This window comes from Haemaphysalis longicornis, unplaced genomic scaffold (genome assembly GCF_048455015.1).
Source record: "Haemaphysalis longicornis isolate Haplotype H1 unplaced genomic scaffold, Haemaphysalis longicornis Haplotype H1 scaffold_3, whole genome shotgun sequence".
NCBI lineage: Eukaryota > Metazoa > Arthropoda > Arachnida > Ixodida > Ixodidae > Haemaphysalis > Haemaphysalis longicornis.
Window position 1 is genome coordinate 108,010,630 of NW_027526335.1, and position 26,170 is coordinate 108,036,799.

Genomic DNA, 26,170 nt, shown 5'->3' on the forward strand with positions numbered 1-26,170 from the left:
GCCCTTGCGCCATTAAAACACTCTAAGCAACAACAACAGAAATGCAGCAAAAATCTTTTTGCGTAATTAGCTCATCCGTAGGGCTGACAAGTGCAGCTGGCCAAACTTATTAGTATTAGAAAGGACGCAATGGGAAAAGGATCATGCCCATGGTAACGAGGGGACATAGTTGCACCACAGGGCAGGTTTTTGCTGCCGGTGCTCTCTTCACTACGATGGACAGTGTTGTGTCTTGCTATGCGGCAGCTGCGAAACAGGGTCGCCGCGGCCATAATGCACCCCAAAAAATGCAAGGAAACACAAAAATACGCTTCAGGGCGAGCAAAGATGCAGGCCTTAACTTCGGCTAATACCACCCTTAGCCGACACCACCGCAACCGTTACGACACGGCGATTACACTCCACACATATGTTCCCTGAGACGAAGACATCTCCACAACAGAAGGATGACATAATCGGGACAGATCTATTACTAGACGTAGAGAATTTGATATTCGCAAGACCGAAGTTAGTTAAACAGGAAGTGGAAGTTGCCCTCCGCGGTGGCTCAATCGCTTAGGCGCTGCTGATGAGCCCAAGGTCGCAGGTTTCATCCCCGCTGCGGTAGCTGCTTTTCTGATGCAGGTGAAAAGCGAAAACGCCCCTGTGTCGGGATTTCGGCGCATGCTTAACATCTCCTGCAGGTGTTCAAAATTAATCCGGAGCCCTCCATTACGGCGGGCCTCACAGCCCTGGTGTAGCGTCGGCTCACTAAACCTCATAATGTGAATCAGAATGTGAAAGTCACTGCGAATAAAAAAACACCGGTAATGGCGTTTCCACGAGCCATTAAATACTTCCATAAACTTGAACTATGGTATCCTGGTCAAGACGGATGCCAGTGTAGCTCCAAGGAAATTTGTCGTTCTTGTGGCTAGGATCACAAAAATATGAATACACTGATGATTACAGTTTAAGATATGGGTGGCATTGAGAACGTGTAAGCACAGCTGCATCCCTTGGATGCTTATAGATACCGGTGACTTCTAGTGAAACAGCGATAATGCTGAACAGTAGCTGTGTCGGCGGTTTCTAGGCGTATGCTCGTCGTCGTGCCTTATCTAACAAAGTTCTTGAAGTTGAGTGCAATGTCGTGATTACAGCTGATACGTGCCAGATAATGATAGCTTCCACGCATTATAACAGAAGCTTATTTCAAGCTCCAAAAAGTGGCCAATGCGGAATTCATCCACAGCTTCATTTGCTTGCTGCCGAAATGAATCGAAGAAGAGTATGACTCTACTGACGAATAAACTGGCATCCAGGAACTGGTGACTACAGCTAACTTATTGCAATATTTAAAACCCCAAGACCTGTTGGTGTATGTCATTGGCGAGTTTTATCAGAGATTCTGTTCTTTCATGCCTCCATTGTAGTTTTATCGCGAGGCTTATACACTCGTGTATTTCCAACCTGTAGGCTTCGTAATGACATGCTGGCCCTGTCTCGAAGAGTAGTGATGCTGATATACTATGGAGAGGTGATGGCTCTGGTCAATTTTTTTGTATGTAATGTTGATTACGAGCTTTGTGTTAAGACATCTGCTGTCCTTCTCGAAGTGGTGATTAAGTTTCTAGCCGAAGACCACGAGACATGTGGCATCCGTGGGTGGTTCATTCCAGCAAATATCCACAGTCCAAGGTTTATGTGGGCTAACTTTAACCCATGTATCCGTAGTACGACTCGATTTGGCAGAAGCTTTTGATCGTGTGATTCACCTATTCCTGTTTCGTGTTCTACAGCATATGAACATTTGGCATGGATTTCCGGTGGTATCCGCACCTGTTGCGCCAATGGCCTAACGGCATTGCTTTAAAGGAGCCATGAAGACAAAATACAAGTAATGGATATATTAAGAAAAAAAAACAGATAAGGCAGTGGCGGTTCCCCAGCCACTTTATGGTGAGACACTGATAACAGTGTTTTAGTGCGGGTCCATATTACGTCACTGTAGCGAAAACTGGGAGTTTTTAAGTGTTTTTTTGCATATTTTTTTGTTAGAAAACGTTTATCGTGGTGGAATGGAGCAGAGGGAGTTACGAAGGCGCGTTGTTTCAAAGTGAACAAAGTTGTATCTTGCCTTCATGGTCTCCTGGAATCCAGAACGAAGGCTTTTCTGCTCACCTCATGGATTCGCGGACTAGGGAACCACTTCCACCTCAGAAAGCTCAAATAAACGTTTCTCTTTCTCTCTCTTCAAGAAGACTGGTGGTAAATTTAACGAGCGATTGACTTTGCACATAGGAAATGTTTCTCAAATATTGAGCCCCTGTTGCGTCCAGTCTTGGTCGTTGCTTCAAATTTGTTGCCGTGGAAATGCTAGGATTATAGTATTTGTACCGGTGCTTTCATGCAACATGAGAAGTTTGTTTTAAATTGTCACCGCGTAACGAATTCGGGTTTCATTTTACCCCATTCCTTGCTTCCAAACCCTGTGGCATACCGATGCACTGTATTGTCGCTCCCAGCTCCAATGCTGTCAAAGTGAGAGTCGCAGTACTTGAAATAAATTAATATACTGAAGGTTCCTCCTCGCTCTCTGTTTTTACGCTCCGTTGGGGAGCAGGTTTTTGTAACAAAACCGAGGAGTTCGGTGTTTTGAGAGGTTGACTGACAGAAACTTGAGTTTGGTGCGGGCAGTGGCAGAACGCGACGTGGCTGACAGGGTGACGACGTAACTGCCACTCTGGCCATTTGGAGATATCTCGGAGTCTGTACAAAGTGTAAATTTATGTCTAATTATCAGGTTACAAAAGTAGTCGGTTCATCGACTGCGACTTCAGCATTGAGTCCTGGGAGCGAGGGGAGATCATCTTTCTCTGCGGCGGCTTCAAACGATCCTTCGATTTTACACCTCACACCGCAAAAAGCTGATTACGAGTGAGGTGTGTATGGATTTCATTCTGCACACTATAATGTGGAAGTAAAATTTTGTGTGGAGCACTTCGTATTTTATTAAAATCCTTAATGAAGTCTGCGTTCTAATCGTGTTGTACTCATCTGCAGGGCACTCAACGTCCATATCTCAAATTGTCAGGAGATCGTGACTGCATTGTCAGGAGGGGCTGATAACTGGGTCGGCGTAGCGTGACATGACTACTTGAGCAATTTCTTCCCTATCTGCTGAATGCAAGCGTGTGCACTGGTGATCACCGAGGCCACTTCAGTGTATCGCCTTGCAGCCTTCTGGACATGTCGTTCGGAAACGCCACGGTGGACCCTGTCAGCGCGCTACAGTCGTACGGCTTAAACTACTACTTCACCTTGCCCCCGTGTTGGGAATGGCTGCCCACGAACCACTATTACTTCCACCTTGCCATGGCATTCCTCCTGTTTGTGTACTTTGCTCCGACAGGCCTCTACGGACTGCTGTTCTTGCGAGTCAGCCTTACAGTGAGCTGCGTTTTCTTCGTTCTGTGGGGATACTTTGTTCTTTGCTCTTTTGACACGCTGTTGTGGAACGTCTTCTTCACCGGCATCAACTTCGTTCATATGTGCGCGTTGGTGTATCTTCTGTGGCCGGTCCGCCTTCCCGCCGATATGGAAGGGGTGTACCGCGAGCTCTTCCAGCCCCTCAGGCTGTCGCGCCGGCAGTTCCTCCTGGCTGCTGCCTGCGTCGACCGCCAGCTCGACTTGGAACCTCGAGAAAGCTATTCCCTCGAAGGTGTGACGCCAGCCGACTTCGTAGCACTGGTGCTTAGTGGAAAGCTCCTTACATCGCAGAAAGGTCGCCCGCTCCAGATTGTTGGACGCCTGGAGTTCCTTGATTCGCTCGAGTGGTTTGAAGTGACCGGCACTGGAGGCACGTTTCACGTGACTACGACGGCGCTCGAGCCCAGCCGCCTAGTTCTGTGGAATCGGGACAGGCTCAAGATGGCCATTAGCGGGGACACGTCGCTCCAAGCCGCGTTCAACAATTTGCTCGGGAACGATGTAGCTGGAAAGCTCCAGTTCTTTGACGAAACAAAGGCTCTGAACTATAAGGACCTTGACGCGTCGGCTGGGGCTATCGAGCACCTCATCCAAATGAAGGAGGCTGCCCTCTCTTCCCGAATTTGCGCCAGTGCTGGCGAAGGTCGTAATGGAATCGAATCTAACTACTCATCTGAGAATCTCGGGTGTAAGTGATATTATAGCAGTATTAGCCGCTGTGGCACTCCTGACCAGCGCTGCTGACTGGGTTTTCACGTGCAGTTTTTAACATCGTTGCCTCAAAAACCAAAGCACAACCTGTTCCCTGTGTCAAACACAGACACATTTTTTTATCCCGAAAATTGTGTGTGTGTCTATGGGTGCCGCTACTTGTAGGCATTACGCCAACTCAGTGACTGACAGGTGGGAGAGCTGCCTGCAACAGGATCACGTGCAGCGGGAATGTTCACTTTTTTTCCCAAAGGTAAACCTTGTTGACGAAAACTTTCACGCGTCTGATTACTTCACTTTTATTCACGATTTGCCTACGGATCATCACTACGCTCACCGGAAACTTATTACTCAAAATACGGTGGGACCATAGGGTAGCTTTCATTACAAACTTCTGTGACAAAATTGACTTTCACACTGAAAGAAATGGTTATTATGCACACAGAAGGAGGTGTCGACTGGAAGGCAAGCAGGTAAAACGACACACGAGGCAAGAGCTATCACAAAACCACAACTAGGGTCCGTTCAGTTAGTTGTCTTCGCCGTAAGAATTGTTTGGACGGTGAACTCAGACCCGGTGTTGTTCGACAGTCTTTGTGAGACTGCCACTCCTCCCTGTCAAGTTCAACTACCTCAATTAATTGATGAAAACCGCCGGCAACTCTTTTGTCGTTGTTGTTTAGCTTGCTAAACCTTGTGGCGTTTAGTTCGCTTATGTCGGCGAGTGACGTAGTGTACAAGGGGCGTGAAAAGCTTCCCTGGGAACGTTTTTCGTTTTTCAACGTTTTTCCAGGAGTTCCGGTGAGTCGCCCGCGGTCGGTAGCCGATATATTCACTGCCTGGGAAATGTTGTCAACTGTGTTTCAATTTTTGGGATCCAGAGCGACACCTTTTTTTCGTGGCTTGCGGGGAGAAGGAGTCAATAATTTGGTGAGCATACGAAAGGGACCATGTTAACTAGCGGGCCTCGGCAGTCAGACTGGAGCTGTGAGGTTAGTACAGGGGTGAGAAAGTGTAAATGGGGAAACGCGACTGGGGGTCTAGCGTGTTTGTTTAGCTCAAACTGAGAAGAAGGCCAAGGACGCGGGTTCGATTCCCGGCCCTGGCGGCAGCTTTCCTTATAGAGGCGAAAAGCGAAAAACGAGGCGTGTGTTTCGAGATTTCGACGCGTGTTAAAGATCCCCAGGTGGTGAACATTAATCCGGAGTCCTTCCACTACAGCGCGCCTCATCGCCTGTGTAGCGTTGGTGCGTTGAACCACACAATCAATCAATAAAATCCAACTGAGAAGGTGCGTGCTCATTTGTTCCGTGTTTCATTGTGCCGCCTCGCTGGCATGGATGCGTCAGTGAATGGGTGGTTGTGCTTTATGGCGGCTCGGAATTGTTTCACGGAAATAGGAGAGCGCTAAGAAGGGTAATCTGCACATGCTGTGATTATCGGCTTTCCCTTCACGGGCGGTACTTAAGACGAACCGCTTTGAAAGTTCGGTGTGGAATGATTAGATTTTGTCAGTTCTAATTTCTTGATGTTTGTTGGTTAACGTGTTTCGATGAACACCTTTGGCTTATCCCAACAGAGAGTTGGATCACGTGACCATTTGTGCACGCAACCATGATTGTTTGTTGTTGCCAATCAGCGGCCTCGTGTGGGTTAGTCCAGAGGTCCCCCTTACTCTTTTTTGTGGCGCCTTTTTTTGGGAGCCAGGGCTTTTGTAATAAAGCAGAGGTGTTTGATGTTTATAATGAGAGAGAGGGAGCCCCGGTGGATGCGCGCTCCGCCGGACTTATGATCTCTTATGCGATGAGTTGTAAATACTGCTTGTGAATAAATTGTGTATTTTTGGGGTAGACTGTTGTCTGCCAGGTGCCATCGATCATCTATCCAGTCATCATTATAAAATGTCATCGAGCTATCCGGTTGCCAGTTCGAGCTCAACTCTGCCTACATGACTCTTTACGAATCCGCGCAATGTCGAGACTGCCACCTCTCACACGACGCCGCGATATCGATATTGTTACGCACTATTGAGCATCATGTCCGGCTCACCTTATTGTGCTAAAAACGTCATAATGGATCTCTTCGGTTTAGAGAAACTTATGCAGGGCAAGGTGAGCCATTTGTAACCAGAAGGAACAAATACAAAATATATAAACAATTGTCGTGTCCGGAAATGTGCACGACACGACGATATCAGCTCTGCCTTGTCTCGCTGGAGCTGTTTTTTACGGGGTGTCCTCACTGACGTCCAGGAAATCATTAGTAGCTATCTCGTGCACACTGAGAAGCATACGACCTTGTTTTGTTGTGTCCAGACGGCTGTCAGCACCGCTCGCTCCACGGGAAAACGTCGACCAAATTTACCGCACCCGCCTCGTTCCCGTTGTGCGAGCAACATTTGGTTTAGCCCCGCACGGCCCACCCTATGTATTCAAGGTGACGGTGTCAGCGACACCGCATACTCCGAGCCCCATATTCGCGCTGTTTTCTACCGTGGCTAGCACTTTTAAGGTGAAGGGTAGAAACTACATATGGTGGCCGTCGGAGCCGTGGTCAAGCTCCGGCTGAAGGGCTCTCTGTCTGTTTACCAGGCAGGGAGCTCAGGGATCTCTCTCGGCATCAGGGTAAAGCGATCAAAGGAAGTACCCCATCCCCTGCTTTTTTCCTATGATGTATAGATAAATACCCCCCCCCCAAAAAAAAAAAAAAATTACACCATCTTCCAGCGGGGAACCCTGATGAGGATGCGAAGCATCGTGGCGGTTCCGTGTGGTTCCATTGTGTTGTCGTTATGTTGAGTGATCTGGTTTTTACTAGCGCCAGAGGGAATTCCGCGTCCGGGTCCACACCGGCGGCAAAGGCATGCAAGTGCTGTTGTGTTACGGTGAGTAGGCGGTGGTTCTCGAGGCGCCTAAACTCGTCCATCATGTTCTTCTCGATGTTGTCTCTGTGGTAGAATCGGTAGTCTCCGTCAGATTTGGTGAGGTAAAGATTGTTGACATTGGTGCACCGGCTGAGAGCAATGTACACGCCCTCCTCTTCGCAGCTTTGTTGTTGTTGTTGTTGTTGCGCCTTTAGTTGTCTTCTCGTTCTTCTTCTTTTTCGGCGGTTCCCCTACGGGAAGATGACGACGGTGGTTGATCGCGAACCTATCTCGTGATGGATTCTTTGGTTGGCCAATCCCTAGGGGCATCCTGCCACAATCAGCATCAGAGGCGCTGCGGACGGGGCTGGTTGAGCTGCAAGGCGCGTGGCGCTTCCCACCACAGCGTTCCAACGGGAAATTCAGCATCCCCCTCTAAAGTTTTCAGTTCGTTGTTTCCGTTGACGTTCAGCTTCGCGTGCCTTCGTTCTATCAGTAGCTTCTTGACGTAGTTTGAATGATTCAAGGACATAAGGCGCGTTCGTAGCACTTGCTCCTGTCCCGGATTTGTAGCGTAGTGGGAAGAGCACCTCGTACCTCCCGTTGCGGCCAGAGAGTCGTGGGATCGAAACCGGGCGCCGCTAACTACTTCTTTTTTATATAGTGTAGTATCACGGACCTTTGGGTGTAAGGAGGAGAGTTGCGCATGCGCAGTGAGCGTGTGGACGGCGCCGCCATCAACGACGGAGGACCAGGCGAGCCTAAGAAATGCTCCGCATTTAAAAAGTGATCGGTCGCTGAAAAGGGGCCGCACCGAAGTCTCGTTTCCCCAACTTCCAACCATAAGCCTTGTAAAGCCTCACAACTATTCTCGTTTCCGCGTCATTGATTCGCCGGGATGCAGCCCTCCCTGTTGCTTCGGAATCGTCATTTCTTTAATCACTATCAAGTATCTTGAAGGAATAACTGGAAAATCATACAATGCAATAAAAACAAGGCACATGTGAAGTCCTTGTTAAGGTGAAGAACCAGCAACAGGCCACAAAACGTCTTGCTCAGAATAAAATGGTCGATCTAGACATCAGGGTCACACCCCACCGCATCCTGAACCGCTCGCAATGTGTGATCCCTGAGCCAGATCAACTGATCCCTGAGCGAGATCAACTGAAACCGATGACGACCTTCTCGAAGGTTGAAAGGATCAGGGCGTCACAGCCGTGCGCAGCATCACGATGGCCAGAGATGACAACATAATAACCACCAAGCATATTCTAACGTTCAATCGCTCGTCACTCCCAGATCATGTAAATGCAAGCTTCATCCGGTGTTCCATTCGTCCTTACATACCGAACCCGCGCCGCTGCTTCAAGTGCCAGCGGTTCGGGCTCGGCACAAACTCTTGCAGCGGCAAGACGACCTGTGCGAAACGCGCCGCACAGGACCACCCCACTGGCAACTGCAACTGCACCACCCTCACTGGTGTTAACTGCCGGGGACCGCACGCGGCATACTACCGGACCTCCGAAAAGTTTCATCTTGAAAAGAAAATAATCAACATCAAAGTAACAGACATCTCCTTTAGAGGGGCGGAAGAGGTTTGCCTCTTTCCCTCCGGAGAGGTATACGCCGATGCAGCTTGCCGAGCGGCGTATACCTTGAGGTGCAGAGCTTGAGGTGCAAAGCGGCTTCTGATTTCGGCAGGGACTAAGTACCGCGAGGCGGACTTTGTCGCGCCCCGCCCCCATCCCGGGGGTTTCCGGGGGGCGCTCAACCCATGACCGCACGGCTTGCTGAACCAGCAGAGGTTGTGGTGGCAACCGTATCTGTTGGGAGTGATGCTGCATCCACCGCTTCCCCTCCACCGGCCCAAGCACACGTGAGGGCACCGAGGAGATGGAGACAAAGGAAGCCACGGCAGCTTCCACCCCCGCCGCGCCGCTGGTGCCACCCGTGGTGCTCCTGACGCCCTCGGGGGTGGCGGACAAGGCAAAGCACACCGAAAAGGGTGTGCGGTCAAAGGAGGCTGGTCAGTCGGGTGCTCCAAGGACATCCGATGGTGTCATGGACGTCGTCCGTTCCTGACTGCGTCGCAGCGCAAAGAACGAGTTGCAACGTCCAAGCCTCCAGAAAATGCCAAAAAGCACAGAATCACTGCCCCGAAAAACATCACATAAACATACATATTCCAGTAGCTCTTAAACTAACTAATCGGAAGAGAGAACATCATTCAATGGAACTGCAGACGCATATTTAGAAATGTTGATGGTGCCTACGAGATATTACATTCTAATCAGCAAAGTGTCATTTGTCTCCAAGAAACACTTAAATTCCAAACTCACAAATTTCTTAAATAGTTATATGGTATCTAGGAAGAACAGGGTTGGTGGTAGTAAACCTTCAGAGGGTGCGGCCATCATTGCCCGAAATTTCTTGGAGTGTAAGTCTATCCAATTATGGACCGTCCTTGAGGCTGTTGCCATTACAACCATAATATTCAATAGGCTTATAACGCTATGCCCTATGTACATCCCTCCTAACTTCCATCTCTCGAGCTCCAATTTCGAGGGCCCGAGCATTTCATTCTCATAGGCGACCTGAGTGCACACAACTCTCTTTGGGGCTCTGCACGCACGGATGCCCGATATCGCCTCATTGAGAAATTTCTAACATCGTCGGGAGCATGCCTTTTCAACGAGAAACAGTCTACATACCACAACATAGGACAACGCATACTCATATCTTGACTTGGCTATTGGTGCCGCAGTTCTCTTTCCTTGTTTTGAGTGGGGCGTGGGTACAGACCCATATGGTAGTGGTGACCACTCCCCCCCTCACTAACATGAATAGGTAAAGGCCCAAGTAGGTCACCTTCCCATAAAAGGTTAAATGAAGCAGGAGCAAACTGGAATACATTTACAAAGACATCTAAGCTACACTACACGTTTATAGGACATATACACATGGAAGAGGCAACGCAATTCCTCACGGCGCACACCTTCGACGCCACCGAAAGTCCATACAACCACGCCTCTGGTGCCCCGCTTAACCAGAGGAGGCCGTGGTAGAATGAGGACTCTAGGCTGGCGCGAGAGTCTCAAAACAAGGCGTGGGGTATCCTTCGTCGGTACCCACGTCGCAAAACTCAAAGGACAACAAGCACACAGCCTACCCCCTGGTTAGCACAACAAGGGACACACTTGAAGACCAGGCTAGTACACTGACACAACACTTCCAACGCGTGTCGAGCTCTGCACGTTACACGAAACTTTCATGCAACATAAAATATCTGCCGAAAAGAAAGAAGTCCGTGCGCTGTCACAACAGGCCCGCCTCGTCTTATAACTCAAAGTTTTCGCTTTATAAGCTGAGGGCTGCTCTGACCACGCGTAAGCCTTCAGCTGTGGGTGCAGACTGCATTACATATACTATAATACAGCACTTACACACTGACACTCTGGAAACACTCCTACACCTATTAAATAAAACATGGCGTTTGGGGTACCTACCAAGGTCACGGAGGGAGGCCAGGCTTTTTTCAGAGAGGAAGGACCCGCCTTCCCCAGCAAGTTATCGTCCCATCGCCCTGACAAACTTAATCTGTCTGTGCAAGCTCCTAGAGAAGATGATTAACAGGAGTTTCGTGCACTTTCTTGAGTACAATGATCTTCTCGAGAGCTGCCAGGTAGGCTTCAGGGCCGGCCGATCTACAAACGATCAGCTGGTTGCCTTAAAATCTGATATCAAAGATGCATTTATCCATAAACAATATTATATGACGGTATGTTTTGACATCCTTATGGCTTATGATACTGCATGGCGCTACGGTATTCTTAGTGACCGTAAGTCTTTTGGTTTTTCAGGCAACATGTTGAATGCACTTGCAAGCTACATGTCGGAGAGAGCCTTTCGTGGGAGAGTGGGCACTGCGCTTTCACGGGTTTATGTCCAGGAAAACGTAGTGCCTAGAGGGAGGTTTAAGTTGCACACTGTTCAAAATAAAAATGAACTCATTCGGGAAGGCACTACCGCCAAGAGTCCCTTATTCTATGTATGTAGGCGATGCTCAAATGTCCTTTAAATCCTCTAATCTGTCCTTGTGCGAGCGCCAAGTCCAGCTTGGTGTCAATAAACTTGCCCGCTGGGCAGACAACAATGGTTTTAAGCTTAATTCAGAAAGGTGTACTTGCGCGTTGCGTTGCTGAGCACGAGGTCGCGGGTTCGATTCCCGGCCGCGGCGGCCGCTTTTCTGATGGAGGCGAAAAGCAAAAACGCCCGTGTGTACGAGATTTCGGCGCACGTTAAAGATCCCCAGGTGGTCAAAACTAATCCGGAGCCCTCCACTACGGCGCGCCTCATCGCCTGCGTTGCGTCGGCGCGTTAAACCCCACAATCAATCAATCAATCGAAAGGTGTACTTGCCTTGTATTTTAAATCCATCCTGAACCTTATATTAAAGTGTAAAGTGTTTCCATTTCTCTCAAGCAGGACCACAAATTTTTAGGCGTGGTGCTTGATAAAAAACTGACATTCATTCCATAAATAAAAACCCAGAAACATAAATGCTTAAACACAATGAATATCCCGAAGGTCATCTCGCATTTATCCTACTGAGCAGACAAACAAATACTCCTCCGTATTTTCCGAACTGTGCACCGTCCAACCGTGAACCAGTGTTGTTGGTTCAGGTTTGGACTACGAGTGCCATTTACAGGTTTGCTTGTAAAACCGCATGAAAAATGTTCGACCCAGTGCTGCACTTGGGGCTACGTCTTGCATACGGAGCTTTCCGGACGAGCCCCAATAAAAGTCTACATGCAGAGTGTGATAAGTGAAGCCTTGAACACCAGCGCACTTTCATATCACTGCTCTGTGCCATTAAGGTGACCTCCATAAAAAAACACCCTTGTAATTGTATCCTTAACGACATTTCATCCGCTAATTTCTACGCAGCACGTCCATTTTCACCGGTTCCATTCTCTTTGACAGCGAGAGCCCATGGGGAGGAACTAGAAGTTTCATTTGAGGAGAGCATGAAGTCCTCTATTGCTGAATTCGTCCCACCTTGGGACAGGTCAGCAATTTCTTGTGACATGTCTTTGAAGTCTATTGACAAGCAAAGCGCGCCCAAAGAGATAACGCAAAATTTTTGTACAACTAAAACACCCGTGCACCGCCTTTACGCTGATGCATCCAAGTCTTCTTCGGCAGTGTCATGTGCTGCACATGGTCCCATTTTTCCAGCACAAGGACATTAAGCATAAACAGTAGTATATTCACAGGAAAAGCGTATGACCTTTTAATTGCAGTTAAGTACATCTTACAAATCAAAACCACTTAATAATCTTTACACTCTTTAACCTTACAATCCTTTCAACAAACAAAAAACGCTGTTCTCATGCTTAATTAGGTCTTTAATGTCTGCCTATAACTAAAACCTAAAAGAAATTGTTTGCTGGGTTCCGGTACGCAGCAGCATTCTGGGAAACGAAATCGCTGACCAGAATGCTGATGTAGCCGCACTCCGCAGCACCGTGGATGTATCAATGTCCCCTACCTCGACTTGAAACCACTGGTACGACGGGCTCTTTGTAAATCTTGACAAGAAACATAAGATACACAAACATACAACAAACTACACACTGTAAAACCACGTTTAGGTACATACATAACAGAAAAACAAAAGAGACATGCAGAAGTGGGCTACGGATAGGCCACACGTATGTGACGCACTCACACCTGCTCACTGGGTCGTCAAGACCCCTTTGTAGCAGGTGTGGAGAGGGCCTATTCGTAGTTCACTTACTAATTACATGTAAGGTACTCGACACCACATGAGGAAAACATTTTACAACACATTCCAGAGCCCCCCTCACACTTTTTAGGCGACGATCCAATGGTTTCTGTTAAGCGTCTTTTTAAGTTTTTATCAGAGGTCAAGTTTTTATATCACCCATGATTATCCTGGGCCTATACACCAGTCACTTTATTCTCTAAGCCGTTCCATTTTTATACGCTGTTTTTACAATTATGCTTAACAAAAATGTTGAACACTTTTTGTTTGGCGCTCTTTGCCCCTGGTTGGCTTCGCGCCAAAAAACCGGCAATCGTCATCACCAACATGTTCATTGCATATTTTTTAATTTTAAGAAACTGTTTGACTGTGTACCGCATAATCTTATCTTGGCAGTTTAAACTGTCCTGTCTCGGGCACTCCGCGGCGTAATTAATTGCATCATTTCTTACCTTTCGTCGAGATATCAGTGTGTCGTGATAAATGGGTCAAAATCAGCCCGTGTTGATGTCAGCAGTACCTCAAGGCTCGTTATGATGGCCTTCGTTATTTTTGGTTTGTGTCAATGATATTGTGAAAGATCTGTCGTGCAAATTTCGTTTGTACGCTGATGACTGCGTAGTGTACACTAACATCAAAAGTGTGCATGATATTGCTTCCCGGTAGAATGACTTGGACAGGGTACAAAGTTTGTGTAAGTAGTGGCAGATATCATTTAATATATTCATGTGTAAATATGTCTGCTTTAGTCGCAAATGTACTTTGATACATTCTCGGTATTTCTTAAACTCACTTCCCATCGATGAAGTGTCAGATTTTAGGCACCTCTGTGGGTATTTTACGGAAGGTTTAAGGTGGCAGATAAACGCGTTGAATTTGTTGCTTCTCAGGCTAAATTTCCGAAGAACCACAGCTAATGTAAAAGTTTCTGTATGTTTCCCACTTACAACCTATTCTATAGTACGCCTGCGCAGTTTGGGACCCGTATGTGGTCACTCTATCCGAGGCCCTTGAGCGCATACAGAACCGAGCACCCCGTTTTATCGCTAGTGATTATGACTTTCACCACAGTCTTTCGGCTATCAAACACAGACATTAGAAAGAAGACGCCTGCGTAACAAACTTGGACTATTTTATCGTATATATTCTCATAAAACTGGAATCGGTAAGAGCTTGTTCCTTCACCCACCATACTTTGTATCGGTGCGCTGCGACTTTGATTTCAAAGTTCGCGAATTCAACGGTCATACCAATGTTTTCTATTGCTCGTTTTCTTTCACATATTATTTCTATTTGGAATAAGTTGACGAATACCATTGTAGAATGTACAACTGACGCAGCATTTAGTGGATTTATTCGCGATGTGACTTGATCTCTCTTTATGCCCGCCAAATTGATTGCTTACGCAGTTGTATTTTTTGTACCCCTTTCCTGCAAGCAAAAATGCCTTACGGTGCAGCGGGTTTTCGTAAATAAATAAATGAATAAATAAGGTAACACCGAAATCAACAGCGGTGCTGTGGAGGCACTTCTCCTAAATAAAGCGAGCAAAAAAAGAAAGCGAAAGCAAAAGACTGTTGGGCCCTCTGTTGGTGTGCTATTGAACTTGCTGTTGAACTTTGCAACCCCGCCCGTACCACTTGACGAGCCCCCTGGACCTCTTGACCAGATCTCTGGACAGCTCCCTCCGAAACTCGTTCCGCCAGCTTGCCATGGCCAGACGCCTCCTTTTCGCCCCCGTCGGTGCTTCCAGCCCTCAAAGCGGCTCGTACTGAACGTGTGGCAGCGGCCTATCCTCCTCCGGCTCTACCGTTACCTTTCCTGGCGCGCGCAGCGCCGCCCTTTCTCAGAGTCCTGCTCCAACCGTACTGCTGTTTTCTTTTCCCGGCACACGATCCCCGGGTAGCGTGGGCTGCGACTATAACTTCAACTTTTCTGCACCACCGATTTTCTGAACCTCACAACGCGCGTGCTTGACCCATAGACTCTCGCCTGAATAGTGTCTATTGCGCAACGTTTTGCAGTGACCTGTCCTCTGTCGTCCGCGAGTAGCAGTCCTGGTCGTCCACGTGGACAACGCGCCCTGAGCTGCTTCCAGTGCAGCTGGCTCGCCGAGCAGGCCGTCGACGAAGACCGCAGCACGGCTACTGAAAAGCGGTGGAATGAGACGTACAGAGACGAGGAACACCGAATCAACAACCCTTTCAAGCCACCGCTGATCGGCGTGGAGACTTTCAGCGAGACTCCAACCAGGTCCCAGCTGGCGGACCATTGCCGCAACTGCTCCAAGATAGACGGAGCGTGTGCACGGTGGACTTTCTACGGGAACACAGGTACATTGCCTACGCCTTTTAAATAACGACTGAAGGAAATGGGTGTGCCTTCTCGTAGCCGCTAAGTATAGCGGGTGATAGCCAATCGAAGTTAAATAATTTGGATGTTGCTCAGTTGTGTTGGTATGCACATACGTACGTACATCCATACATAACTGAGCTGGTGAACGTACCAAGCTTATTTAAAGGGGCCATGCAGACAAAAAAACGTTTGTTTCATTCGAAACAATGCTTCGTTAGAATTATGCTGGCACCACTTTGAACGTAAACGTTGCTCAAACAAGCATAAGCTATATAATTAGGAAACTTTGAACGGCAGCATCTCCACTCCGTGAATGATGGCGAGGGTGCGGAGTACGGGGACTCGAAATGACATCCAAGTTGCGCCCCGAGTGACATCCGATTTGCGCCATGACCGTCATTCTATTTGAGCCGTGAGTTGCACCTTGATTATTCCCGAAGTGAAACTGCAATTCACGGATCAAATCGAATTTCACTTGATTTTCGCTTGATGGTGGTGTGCGCACCCATGGACGCAGACGGGGCATTTGGAGGTCCTAAAGTACTCCGCACCGTTACAGGCGAGGGAGTAAGCCGTTTGACTCTCGGGTACTAACTCAGGGTCGTAGCCCAATGGGTAAGACGAGTGACACTAACTCTGTCTGATCTACCAGACACAGTCTCGAATCCTTCCGGTGCCTGTGGGATTTTTTTTGCGATTGTAAATGCTATGCGCACGAACGCGGGCGGACATTGTGCCGTCTTAAGGTTCTCCGCACCTAAAAATGGCATGGTCATGCGACCCATGTGCACTAGATCTTTTCCCGCAACAAAACCTATGATGTCTGATGTGGCATCTCTGCGATTGGCAGAGACCGGCAAAAGCAAACTCAAATTAGGCAGGGCTTATGAGCTTGCCGAACGAGCCGTTTTCGCTTAAATTAAGGGCACATGCTTTTTATAGCAGTAAGAAGGGGGGTAGGCGTAAACAGTGGAAGTTGCGAAAGTACACGTAAACATTGAAGTACTGATGCGTACGGATGTTGGTACTGCGCGTTATGTTTGTTTTAGCTGCAGCGCAATGCGGTGCTTTGGGGTTATTTCAGACGACACCGGCCGAATGGCGTAAGCGACGGTGTCTTACGTTATCATATTTGTCGAGCGAACACCATGTTTCACGAAACGATTATTTTCTACGTAAAAAAAAGAACAAGCCAGGTACAAATACGGTCAAAAACGAAGCAAAGGCAGGAAACGGCCCTTCGCGGTATGGTGGCGCCACCTTGGTTGGCGCCATCTTGGTTCAGAGCTGTTCCTGTGATGTCATTGCATACACGTCACGGAAACACACGGCTTGGCGGGAGAATAAAAATTTTAATTTTTGATTATTTTCTCAGTGAAAAAAGCATCGTTTGCTTCCGGACCAGCGCTGGGAGCACTATAAAACACGAAGTGTTTCAAATAAAACAAACTTTTTTTCTTTTTTTTTTTTCTTCAACTGCGAAGTTTCCGAGAAAGCTGTATAGCTTTCCTTTGTAGCCGTATGGCTGCATTTAGGTGGATGTCAAACTTTCCTTTACACAAACTTGTATTTTGTCTGCATGGCCCCTTTAACTGAGATTGGATAACAGCTGTTATACTTAGAGTGGAAGGTTGGGCTTGTTGATGATTCATATTCGACTAGAATGCCCAGCGCAAAAGACAAGGACTAGAGACAAGAGAGGGCACAGGACAGCGTCTGTCCTGTGCCCTGTCTTGTCTCTGCTCCTTGTCTTTTGCGCTGGGTACTCTAGTCGAGCATTCTTAGCGGTTACGAAATTGCACATTTGCCTTTTTCTCTGTATATGTTTATTTATATATTTTTTATGGTTTAATGAGTTTTCATAAATTGACAATTAGGATTTCTCTAGAAACAAAAGTCCACCATCATCAGCGAATCATACTCGATCCAGGGAGACCGTTTAGTGTTTTTTTTATTATTTATTCGTTAGGTAAAACTGTTCAAATTGTGTTATGTCGATCTGTAGTAGTGCCGTTTCTGGTAGTATCCGATAAACGCAAACTATCTATCGCCGGATCTAGACTGATGTAGTAAATTCCTAATTCATGTTGGCTTACAATTGATTCTTCAGTCTTGGGCGTATGTACGCAGACTTTTATTAATATGTTTACTCAGTATTAAACTGTTAATAAATCACTATTATTTGTTTATATTTGTACAATTTCCTCATTGATTTCAGTAATCATGTTCGGTAGATTTGCGCGACTTTCATAAACTTTTACAAATTTGGGCCTACTTTGTGAGAAGCTTTCCTTTATTTTTTTGACAATTCTTCTCTAGATATTGCAGTTCCCACACAGTCTTGTAGATGGTGAATGATCCAGATCCCTTGGGAGAGAATTCAATTTGAAAATGCTATTGCCTGTTATATCGTGTGCGAAGTGCTTAAAATTGAAGGCCTTGTTTTATGAATGCAGCAGTAGGGTTGCACACTGATTACAGTGCGTCTTATTTACGCTGGCTGAAAGTGTACACCGGGGCAGAACGTGTAATGGCCCACAGGTCAAATCCGATTGTCTGTAGAAAGAGGAATTAGAAGTTCGTTTGAACTAAGCATGGCAAGAGGGAGAGAAAGAAAAAGAGAAGAGGGTAAGAAGCAGCAGGGGAGTAAAAGGAGGGACGTTAATTGGCATACATAGCAGACACGACAGAAGTGTTGTCGTATTTCGTCATCATTTGCACCAAAGCAAGCGTACATGGTGCGATTTTTTTCTTTCGTGCTAGCGCGGTCTTGCATGTACGCTTGTAGTCTGCGTCGTCCTAACCGCCTTTGGTTCATGTATGTGAAACGAGCGGCGTGTCCTTTCTTCCTGCTCATGTCTGCGCAAGCTTAAAAGTTGAGTTTTTGTACTGCCAAGTTAAGACAAGAATCACATTGAGGCTGGAAATCAAATAGAAGTTGCTCACTGAGGTAGGGGAATCCGCAATATGAAATCTCATTTGTGGAAGCGTTCTAAATGTAGATAAGTTCATATTCACAAATTTCCACTGGCGTTGAACATGTACTGTGACATAATTATTCATGGGCTACAATCAACAGAAATCAACAGAAACAAAGTCCAACAACGTTTCCATCTCTGACGAGTCAGTGCTCCTGCAAGAGCAACAACTTTACGTTAAGAGTAAAGCACTTGTTAAAGGCACTTTTCGCCCCTGTGTCCTAGAAAAATGGAGGAACAAACTTTGTTGAGCTATTGGTGTGGCAGTTGGAGCCGTCTCTCCTATGGTTCGAGTACTCCAGGCACCTCTTAGACCTGACCTGTCTCAGCTGGAAAGACCAGAGCCTTGTGGTTCCCGAGTCTGGGGCTGTGCCAGAATTTTTGCAAGAATGTCGATTTAAAGGCTAGTATTCTTACATGCCAATTATCTCGTTTATCGTGGTTCGTAATATTTATGCTGCAATTGAGTGTTTTTTGAACGCAGTACTTGTCGAGCGAAACATATAGGAGGTCAAAGCTAATAAAATGTCACCAGTAAGCGAGTAAACCAACTCGGCAATCCGGCCGTCCAGTATAAAGCAATGTACTTGAATTTCCGAAACACCGACTCATAGTTTACAGTTTGACAGGTCCTGGGGTAACTAGCACGCCACAGTTGCGAACTTTGGAACTAGAAAGGTTTCATTATATCCGATTGTTGCTGGTGTTCAAGGAAAACGTCATTGGTTGGTATGTGCCCCCATTCTAGCTAGCCTTGTTTCTCAATACGAATGCAGGGCAGCCAGTGAACATCACCTGGATGTGCGTGAACACCTTGGAGAGGGGATGCTTCGTGGAGAACATGGGCAACCACTTCACTAAGGAGGTTTGCCTGTGCTCCGACAGGCATCATTGCAACGCAGCTCCCTCTGCTACCGCTTCTGCGGTTCTTCCCCTGGCCGTCGCACTCTTTCTCTGTGTCGGATGGCTCATGTCTTCCTAGAATGTTTATTCCAGACTAGAGTAAACGAATGCGTTCTGCTCGGTGCGTGCAAGTGCATGCAAGCACTAGTGTTTGATTTCTGTGTCCTTATTGTGGGCTTTCCTATATGGAGCCTACTGACACATTAACAATATTGAGCATATATGTATCCAATTTGTGTATAAATCATATCAAATTAATGCATGCACCCACTATGTAGAATCCTTTTGTCACCACATCAAAGCTTCTGTGTGCAAAAATTTAGTTTTTGAACGACATTCGATGGTGCATATGGACTCAATGTTCCCTCTGGCGCCCTATTGTACGGTACGATGAAGCAAAAGGCGTAAAGATACCTGCTGTAGCGTGTGCATAAGTTTATCTGCATACACATATGCACATCAGATTACCTATCTGTCCAGACATCAAACGACAGCAGACGTCCATAGGACGTGCATGAGTGGAGAACGTCCGTGTCAAGCACGGGCATCTAATGTACATACAATAAAAATACAGATGCTCAGCTCGCTCGCCGAATAAAAAAAATGCCTAAAGCACTAGCAGCCGCATGAAAACATTCTTTGTGTGCTTGTATCGAAAAATAAATAGTGACCTATCAATGCATTTTTCAAAAAAATTTCCTGAGAAGTCATGCTGCATTAAACTTTTAGTGGCTTTACACAAATGCAGTAGGCTGCCGTGAAGGTATTTTTATTACTGATGAGAATTTTGAAATATGCATGGAGAAACTATCCGATTCACAAACAAGCAGTTCCTTTGGAGCCATATGTCAAGCTTTTGTGGACACGTTCTCATTTCTGATAAACCCCCTCAAGGCCAATAATCTTCCCCTATAAGTGGACCAAACAGTGATGTGGAACACTTGCTGCCTCTTATGAAACTCCAATGTACGGCTACACAAGCCCATTCAATTCTTACTGCACCTCTTTAGACAACTAGCTATTCGGCAGGCCCAGTTATACGCGAAGGTTAGATCTCAGCGACTTGTTTAAAAACGGGCTGACATTCTATGCAAGCATTTCCATTCTTTAATCCACTTCTGCAAATTATCAGAGCAGCGAACTGGAACAGGAACTGGAACTGGAACAGAACAGTGAACTGGAACTGGAAATTGTTTTATTCTTACTTCTTATTGGAACAATAAAAAACGTCAAAGTGTGGGAAGAGGTGTTGAATCTAAATAAACTTATGCTCAGTAGGGAGTCGCTCGAACATGTGCCTCACTGTGTAAAACGACAACGGTCTATCACGACAGAGACGCTGGAAATCTGAATGTCTGCAATTACGCATTTTAAACCCCTTTGTTGAAACTTAAACGCATATGTTGTTAACTCCGTAAATTTTTCACTGCACAAGTAGAGGCCTGCAAACATTAAACTGCAGTCATCACTATGAAACACAGCTGCAACAACCATATTTTTATTACTCAGAATGCCATCACAGAAACTCTGTGGAAAAATAAAGTGAAGATGAACGGTTGGTTCATTCCTCAGAAATGCATTGATCTATCCCAAAACAACTTTAATAGCTGACGACACTTCCTCGACATTAAATCACTGCAGACAAAATACAAGGCAATTTTGGCCCGATCCACGCATAGTCAGTTTCGCTGATTAGCGTGCCAAGCATAATAAAAAACGGTGTGCATGTCAATTTTTCGCAATGTATAAAAAATACGTGGTCATACCAGGGGGACGCACAGTTCCGGCTTCAATGCTTAGTTCCATTGTTTAGTTACCCTTTTTACGCCTTTGAAAAAATTCAATTGATGATTACTGTCAACTACAGTCCATAGCAGTCAAGAAGAAAAACGCCACCACATTTGATAATCTAAACAATATTCGCACTCGTTCATACTAGAACAATGCCACCACATTTGATTGTCTGAGCAGTATTTGCACTCGTTCATACTAAGTTTTTTTAAGCTACCTAGACTGAAATCATTGCGTACGAACGCTTCGTTCTTTGCTCGTCTCTCCAATACTGCTGTAATCATGCCTGTTCACGCCAGGAAAAAAACACGCCGCATCGTTCTTAAATGATTGTGTACGAACGTTTCGTTCTTTTCTCATCTCTCAAGTAATGCTGAAATCATGCCTGTCTACGCCAGGGAAAAAATACGCCACATCGTTACTCTTTCCGTACCCCGACCAGGGGCCGAATTCTACTGGGGGCCGGAAGGCATCCGGAAGGGGACCGGTGGATATCCAACTGGGTAAAATGTGTTTTGAGAGGTTGAGAGGAGGCTGAGAGAAATTGATCAAGGTACACTCTTAATCTGGTTCCATATAAGTTCCAGTTAAAAAGGGTGATCCATATATTTTATGTGGATCCAAACGAAAGAATAACTGGAACGAAGCATATAGGTGGATCTTATCTGGAACCGTCAGCTTCTTTTCTTTATGTTCGTGGTTTTTATCTGGAACCGAAGAAATGGGGTCATGCGATGTCGGCGGTTCCGGCTACTGTTCCACTTATGTCCCAGTAAACGGTTGGGGAGAGTGCGTCTGTATATTTTTTGCTCGTGTCTTGTTCCACATAACTCGTGCATGGCAGTGAAGTATGATCTCTTTCATGCATCAACTGGAACAATGAACCGCATATATATTAGGTGCTTCTTGACCCAAGATGCACGTGCGCGTTTAATTTACACGCGCACACCGCACATAAAATTTAATGAACTTCGCCGACATCTATGAAACTGCCTTGCAGCAGTTAACTTTCATAATACGGCTAAGCTGTAGTTTTAGTGATGTCCTTTGACAGAAAACGAAATCACACTTTTTTGTCAACGCTGTACAAAGCATTGAAAATGCCGAGAGGAGGATATCTTAGGCAAAAGAAGAAATTGCAGGAACCCATTTCCAGGTGTTCTGCGGCACCCAAACCGCTTTCGTGAACATCGTATTTTTCTAATTTGAGGCGTCAAGTATACAAAATCACCAGTGACTTCAATTTAAGAAGGACTAAACGTCTTCCCTTTCCCCGTCTGCCGTTCGGGCAAAGCCATAGCTGCTATAGCGCTGAAGAATTCGTGGTGCTTTTGTGAACATCTTCATTACGAAATACTTATTGAGGCCATTACATTTTATGCATTTGGTTTACAAAGTTTCGCAGAAACGGCAGTTTTTGTTCAACACTCAGTCATCATCTCGCTGTGGTGTAGTACGCGCTCAATGGTACTTAGTCCACGTTACTTATGTTGTGATGGGGTACATACATAATGGTAACCGACTGCGCCACATTTTACACCGCACACATCATGCTACGCATGCAGTTATATGCTAAGAAGTTCTTTTTTGTATTTTGTCTCGTCCCGGCTATTAATTTTCACAAGCAAAAACGAAAGCCTCTTTGCAGGAGGAGAATGACACAGAACCCGGAGAACTAAATCTACTCCGCGGCATCTGCCTTACATTCTATATATTTATACTGAAATGTCATTCTTATTTCAAATTATGCATTGCAGTATCGCGAAAATTCGCGGTGTTACCCTAATGTTGTTACTTGCCATAGTAATTCAAGTTCACCGAATGACCTGCCTTCTCCTCCTGGTCCCCCCGTTGCTCTTTTCCTGCACTATTAGTGTTCATGAAGACAAACTGCTGGAAAACGGGAAGGTGTATTATTACTCGCTTATTAGCGAGTAATCACACTGGAATCACTACACGGAAGTAGCTTTCTATAACGTGGATATCAAAGAGCGTCGCAGTATATATTATTGGTATTGGAAAGACTTGTTGTCAAGAGAACGCAGTCAATAAAGAAGCGTCGTTTTGTTTTCACTGCAAAGAACGAAATAAAGCTGTCATCGAAGTTTATGCACACATACCGCACGCGCTCACGGCCCGCGGCGAGAAACAACTTTAGCCCAACTAACATGTTAAATTGGCTAATATCTGAGCTCTTTGTTCCAGCCTCAGAGCCGCGTAGACGTCCGCTTAGAGGCCTACTCCCATTTTCCGAAGCAAATATAAGCGATCAAGGGTGCCGAGCTTGTGATCTCTTCCGCGGACTGGTCACTGGCCACGGCGTGCATCGCCCAAGGCACGGAGGAAGAAAAAGTTGACCGAAACCATTACGAAACGACCGCCACTTCAGTGCGGCATGCCGTGCGCATGCGTTGACAGCCGCAAGGCAGCGCCGCTTGCGTTGATGCATGGTATAGTGGGACGGCAACGGGTACAACGACGATGAGGGAAAAGCGGGACTGCGTGAACACTTTTAACGACAGCAGCGCCCCTACGTCTCAACGTTTTCGCAAGCTAGTTTTTGTTTGTCCGCATGCAGCGCCACCAGTGGCCTTCTATAGCGGTTTTCTTGATTGCTCGCGTTATGCGCCTGATGTACTAAATGAACTGTCAGTCAGACTGGCGGGAACGGTTACCAGTTTGGTTGTGGCGTGAAACTGCGGATTTCTTCATGTCCTCGGGCTGTATTTACTGTCCGACGAAGTGAAGTTTTGCCGGGAGGCGCAAAAAAGGTCAGTGCTGCTTATTTATGTTCTGGTAACGGTTGTTGTTCATTGACTTGTTCATCACTGCGTCCGATAAACGTGCCACTCCGCTGCCTGTTCGATGCGAGAAACGTTTGCGGCCGTTATTCACTTTAAGTTTGTGTGTTTGTGGGTCGGAGTCGGCTTGACATTTCTGACTGCATACGTTAGCTAGTGCTATTTAGAAAGTTGCTGGCGCGCGCATTTCTCGAGTCTGCATGTCCCCTTATGGTGTGGTGTTGCTTAGTTTTATATTGACGGTTGCTGTACCTGTCAGCAGTACTGAATCTTCTCGGGTTAGTCGCACGCTATTGTCTCGCGCGCACACACTGCACGGCTTGTTTGTCGGAGCGTCTGTCTTTAGCCTTATCGGTATTTTCAAACTTCCGTGTTAATTGCGTTGTGTTGGTCTTATGAGAGCCATAAATTTAGTGTGCTAATCACGCTATTCCGCCTAATGTTGATGTGCGTTCAAGACGTTGGCGGCAGCACTGCTTACGTTTATCTGTGTTGTGTGTGTAGTTGTTCCCCGTTTCTTCCAATGCCTTCGATGAATTTAGATGGTCTATTTACACTAGTCAACTTTAGTTGGCTCCCTGACGTGTAGTGAAATGCAAGGGAAAGTGGTTGTCTGAGCAGCAGCGTAGTAACAAAACGTTCCTTTTGTGGAGGGGAAGTCAGGTGGAAACACGCAGAAAGTGTGGAGCCGTTCCTATGCTGTCAATGTCAGTGGTAACCTGAGACCTCTGAATAATTACCCATAAAGCTCACGTGTGGACTATTAGAAGTTTTAACGCCACAAAGTAAGTTTAAAAATAATTCATTCCTGCCATTTTATGCTATCAATGTCAGTGGCAGCTAGAGAGTTGGAAAATTTTCGAAACGCTCAGGTGCAAAGTTGTTGAATCATGATGTGCACCAAACATTAATCCATTTTTGTTCTCCTTCGAACGTAGAAACTATACTGCAAAAGCAGATTGCTACATTCTGTATTCATACTCTATGACCTGTTCAGAAAGAGTCTGTGGCTGACTGTGGAGACATTTGGCCCTCCACTGATAGGTTGTGACAAATGTTTTTGTTTGTCTGCAAAAAAATGAAAACAAATTATTTCCATTCTTTACATGCTCCTGCGAAGTCATGGCTGTGGCATTTACTGGCTGAAGACATCTTCGGCATGCTGAAGGGTCGTCGGGAAGAGTGCGGCGGATTATGAATGCCCTGTGGAGCTCATAAGCCACAAAATAGTACCTTTTGAGTCGTGCATATTGTGCAGATATTCACCAGTTCGCATAGACCAAGGACAGGTGAGCTTAAAGTATGTTCAAATATTTTTATATCTCAAATTGTTTAGCAAGAAAAGATTACCAGGGCTTCCGCTGTAAAAAAGACATTCGACTTTCGTGGAACGAATCAGACATTGTTCAATATTTTCTCGTGCTTCCTGGGTAAAGCAAGGCATAAATTTATTCTCTGATATTTTTGTACTGTTTATTTTCTAGGCAATAGGGCGAAGATAGACCTAAAACAGCTGTACAAGGAATGCATATGGCCATATTAATTGTATTTGGACCCCTTCTTGGAAGTGCATCATCAGAAGGCAACACATTAAAGCTCTTGCACGGGATGAAATCATTGCATTCTACAAGTAAGTACGCACTGCCATTTTTGGGTCTTTCACGGCGCGTTTTTAGGTAGTTTCTTTGTAACTAATCGTTTGAAACTTGAACTTCTTTTCAGTGACAGCTTGGCCTGTGGCTCAAGGTGACAGTAGGAGCTTTTCGGAACACGTTAGCGAAACTTTCCTGGAAGTGCACTTTGAGGCGTCCCTGGCAGAAACACCCGGGTCTTAATTTTGGTTGGGTAAGCTGGCATTTTGTTTTTACGGAACTCAATTTCTGGGGCTGTTCATCCTAATAAAATCTCACTGTTAACAAGTTATCGTGAACGCCAATATTGGCCATTGTGTTCACATTCCGCCTATTACGGATGCTCCAACAGTGGCCAAAAAAAACCACTATTTTGTATTTAAGTTTTGTAAATATTTAGCTTTTACACCTTGAGAGTTGTTGCTGTGATTTGCCAGCACCACGGACACGCCCAACGTGGTTGCTGCTACAACAATACGGTGGCAACTGACGATTTAAATTTCCCGCTTTTAATACGCCCGTAGCACCAATAATACTCTCAAATACAGGCGTAGCATGAGTAATGCTTGCATTGGATTTTGACAGGTGGTTAAATAAGGGGTAATTTTTTTGAAGGGAATCGTTTAGAGTACAGAAAGTGACGTCTGCAAGAAAATGTGCTATAGTTGCGATTTATAAGAAAATTGTGCAACAGCCTAGTTCAGCATCAGTCAGCTCAACTTCTGCCTCATACCACTACGAACCATGGAGGTAATACATATCGAGAGGGAAATATTTTAGGTGGAACTAATTCCCCCAAAAATTTCTGCCACAGTGCGATATTTATGATTTCCTATGACTGGCCATTTATTTCTTTGTGGTAGAAACATCGTTTA

General features: G+C 46.0%; 2 protein-coding genes and 1 long non-coding RNA gene across 3 annotated transcripts in view; all 3 read left to right on the forward strand.

Moving 5' to 3' along the window:
* Nucleotides 1–20,315, forward strand: part of LOC144175005 (uncharacterized) — a 44,985-nt gene extending 24,670 nt beyond the window's left edge. The window contains exons 2-3 of the mRNA XM_077704009.1: nucleotides 14,861–15,169; nucleotides 18,946–20,315. Coding sequence (XP_077560135.1) covers nucleotides 14,861–15,169; nucleotides 18,946–19,151 — 515 coding nt within the window. The 3' untranslated portion in view covers nucleotides 19,152–20,315. The remainder of the gene's footprint in view (nucleotides 1–14,860; nucleotides 15,170–18,945) is intronic.
* LOC144173381 (popeye domain-containing protein 2-like) lies at nucleotides 3,092–6,453 on the forward strand. The gene has a single exon (XM_077701837.1). The coding sequence runs from the start codon at nucleotides 3,232–3,234 to the stop codon at nucleotides 4,165–4,167; it is 936 nt and encodes a 311-aa protein (XP_077557963.1). The 5' UTR covers nucleotides 3,092–3,231; the 3' UTR covers nucleotides 4,168–6,453.
* Nucleotides 20,316–23,540: 3,225 nt separating the features above from the next.
* On the forward strand, nucleotides 23,541–25,288 carry LOC144173382 (uncharacterized). Its single transcript, XR_013323242.1, has 3 exons — nucleotides 23,541–23,634; nucleotides 24,785–24,953; nucleotides 25,149–25,288. It is a non-coding gene; the product is annotated as an uncharacterized LOC144173382 (long non-coding RNA).
* The last annotated feature ends 882 nt before the right edge of the window (nucleotides 25,289–26,170 follow it).

Excerpts from the sequence above, each read along its gene's own strand:
- LOC144173381 (XM_077701837.1), top strand. The coding sequence starts at position 3,232 with ATGTCGTTCGGAAACGCCACGGTGGACCCTGTCAGCGCGCTACAGTCG.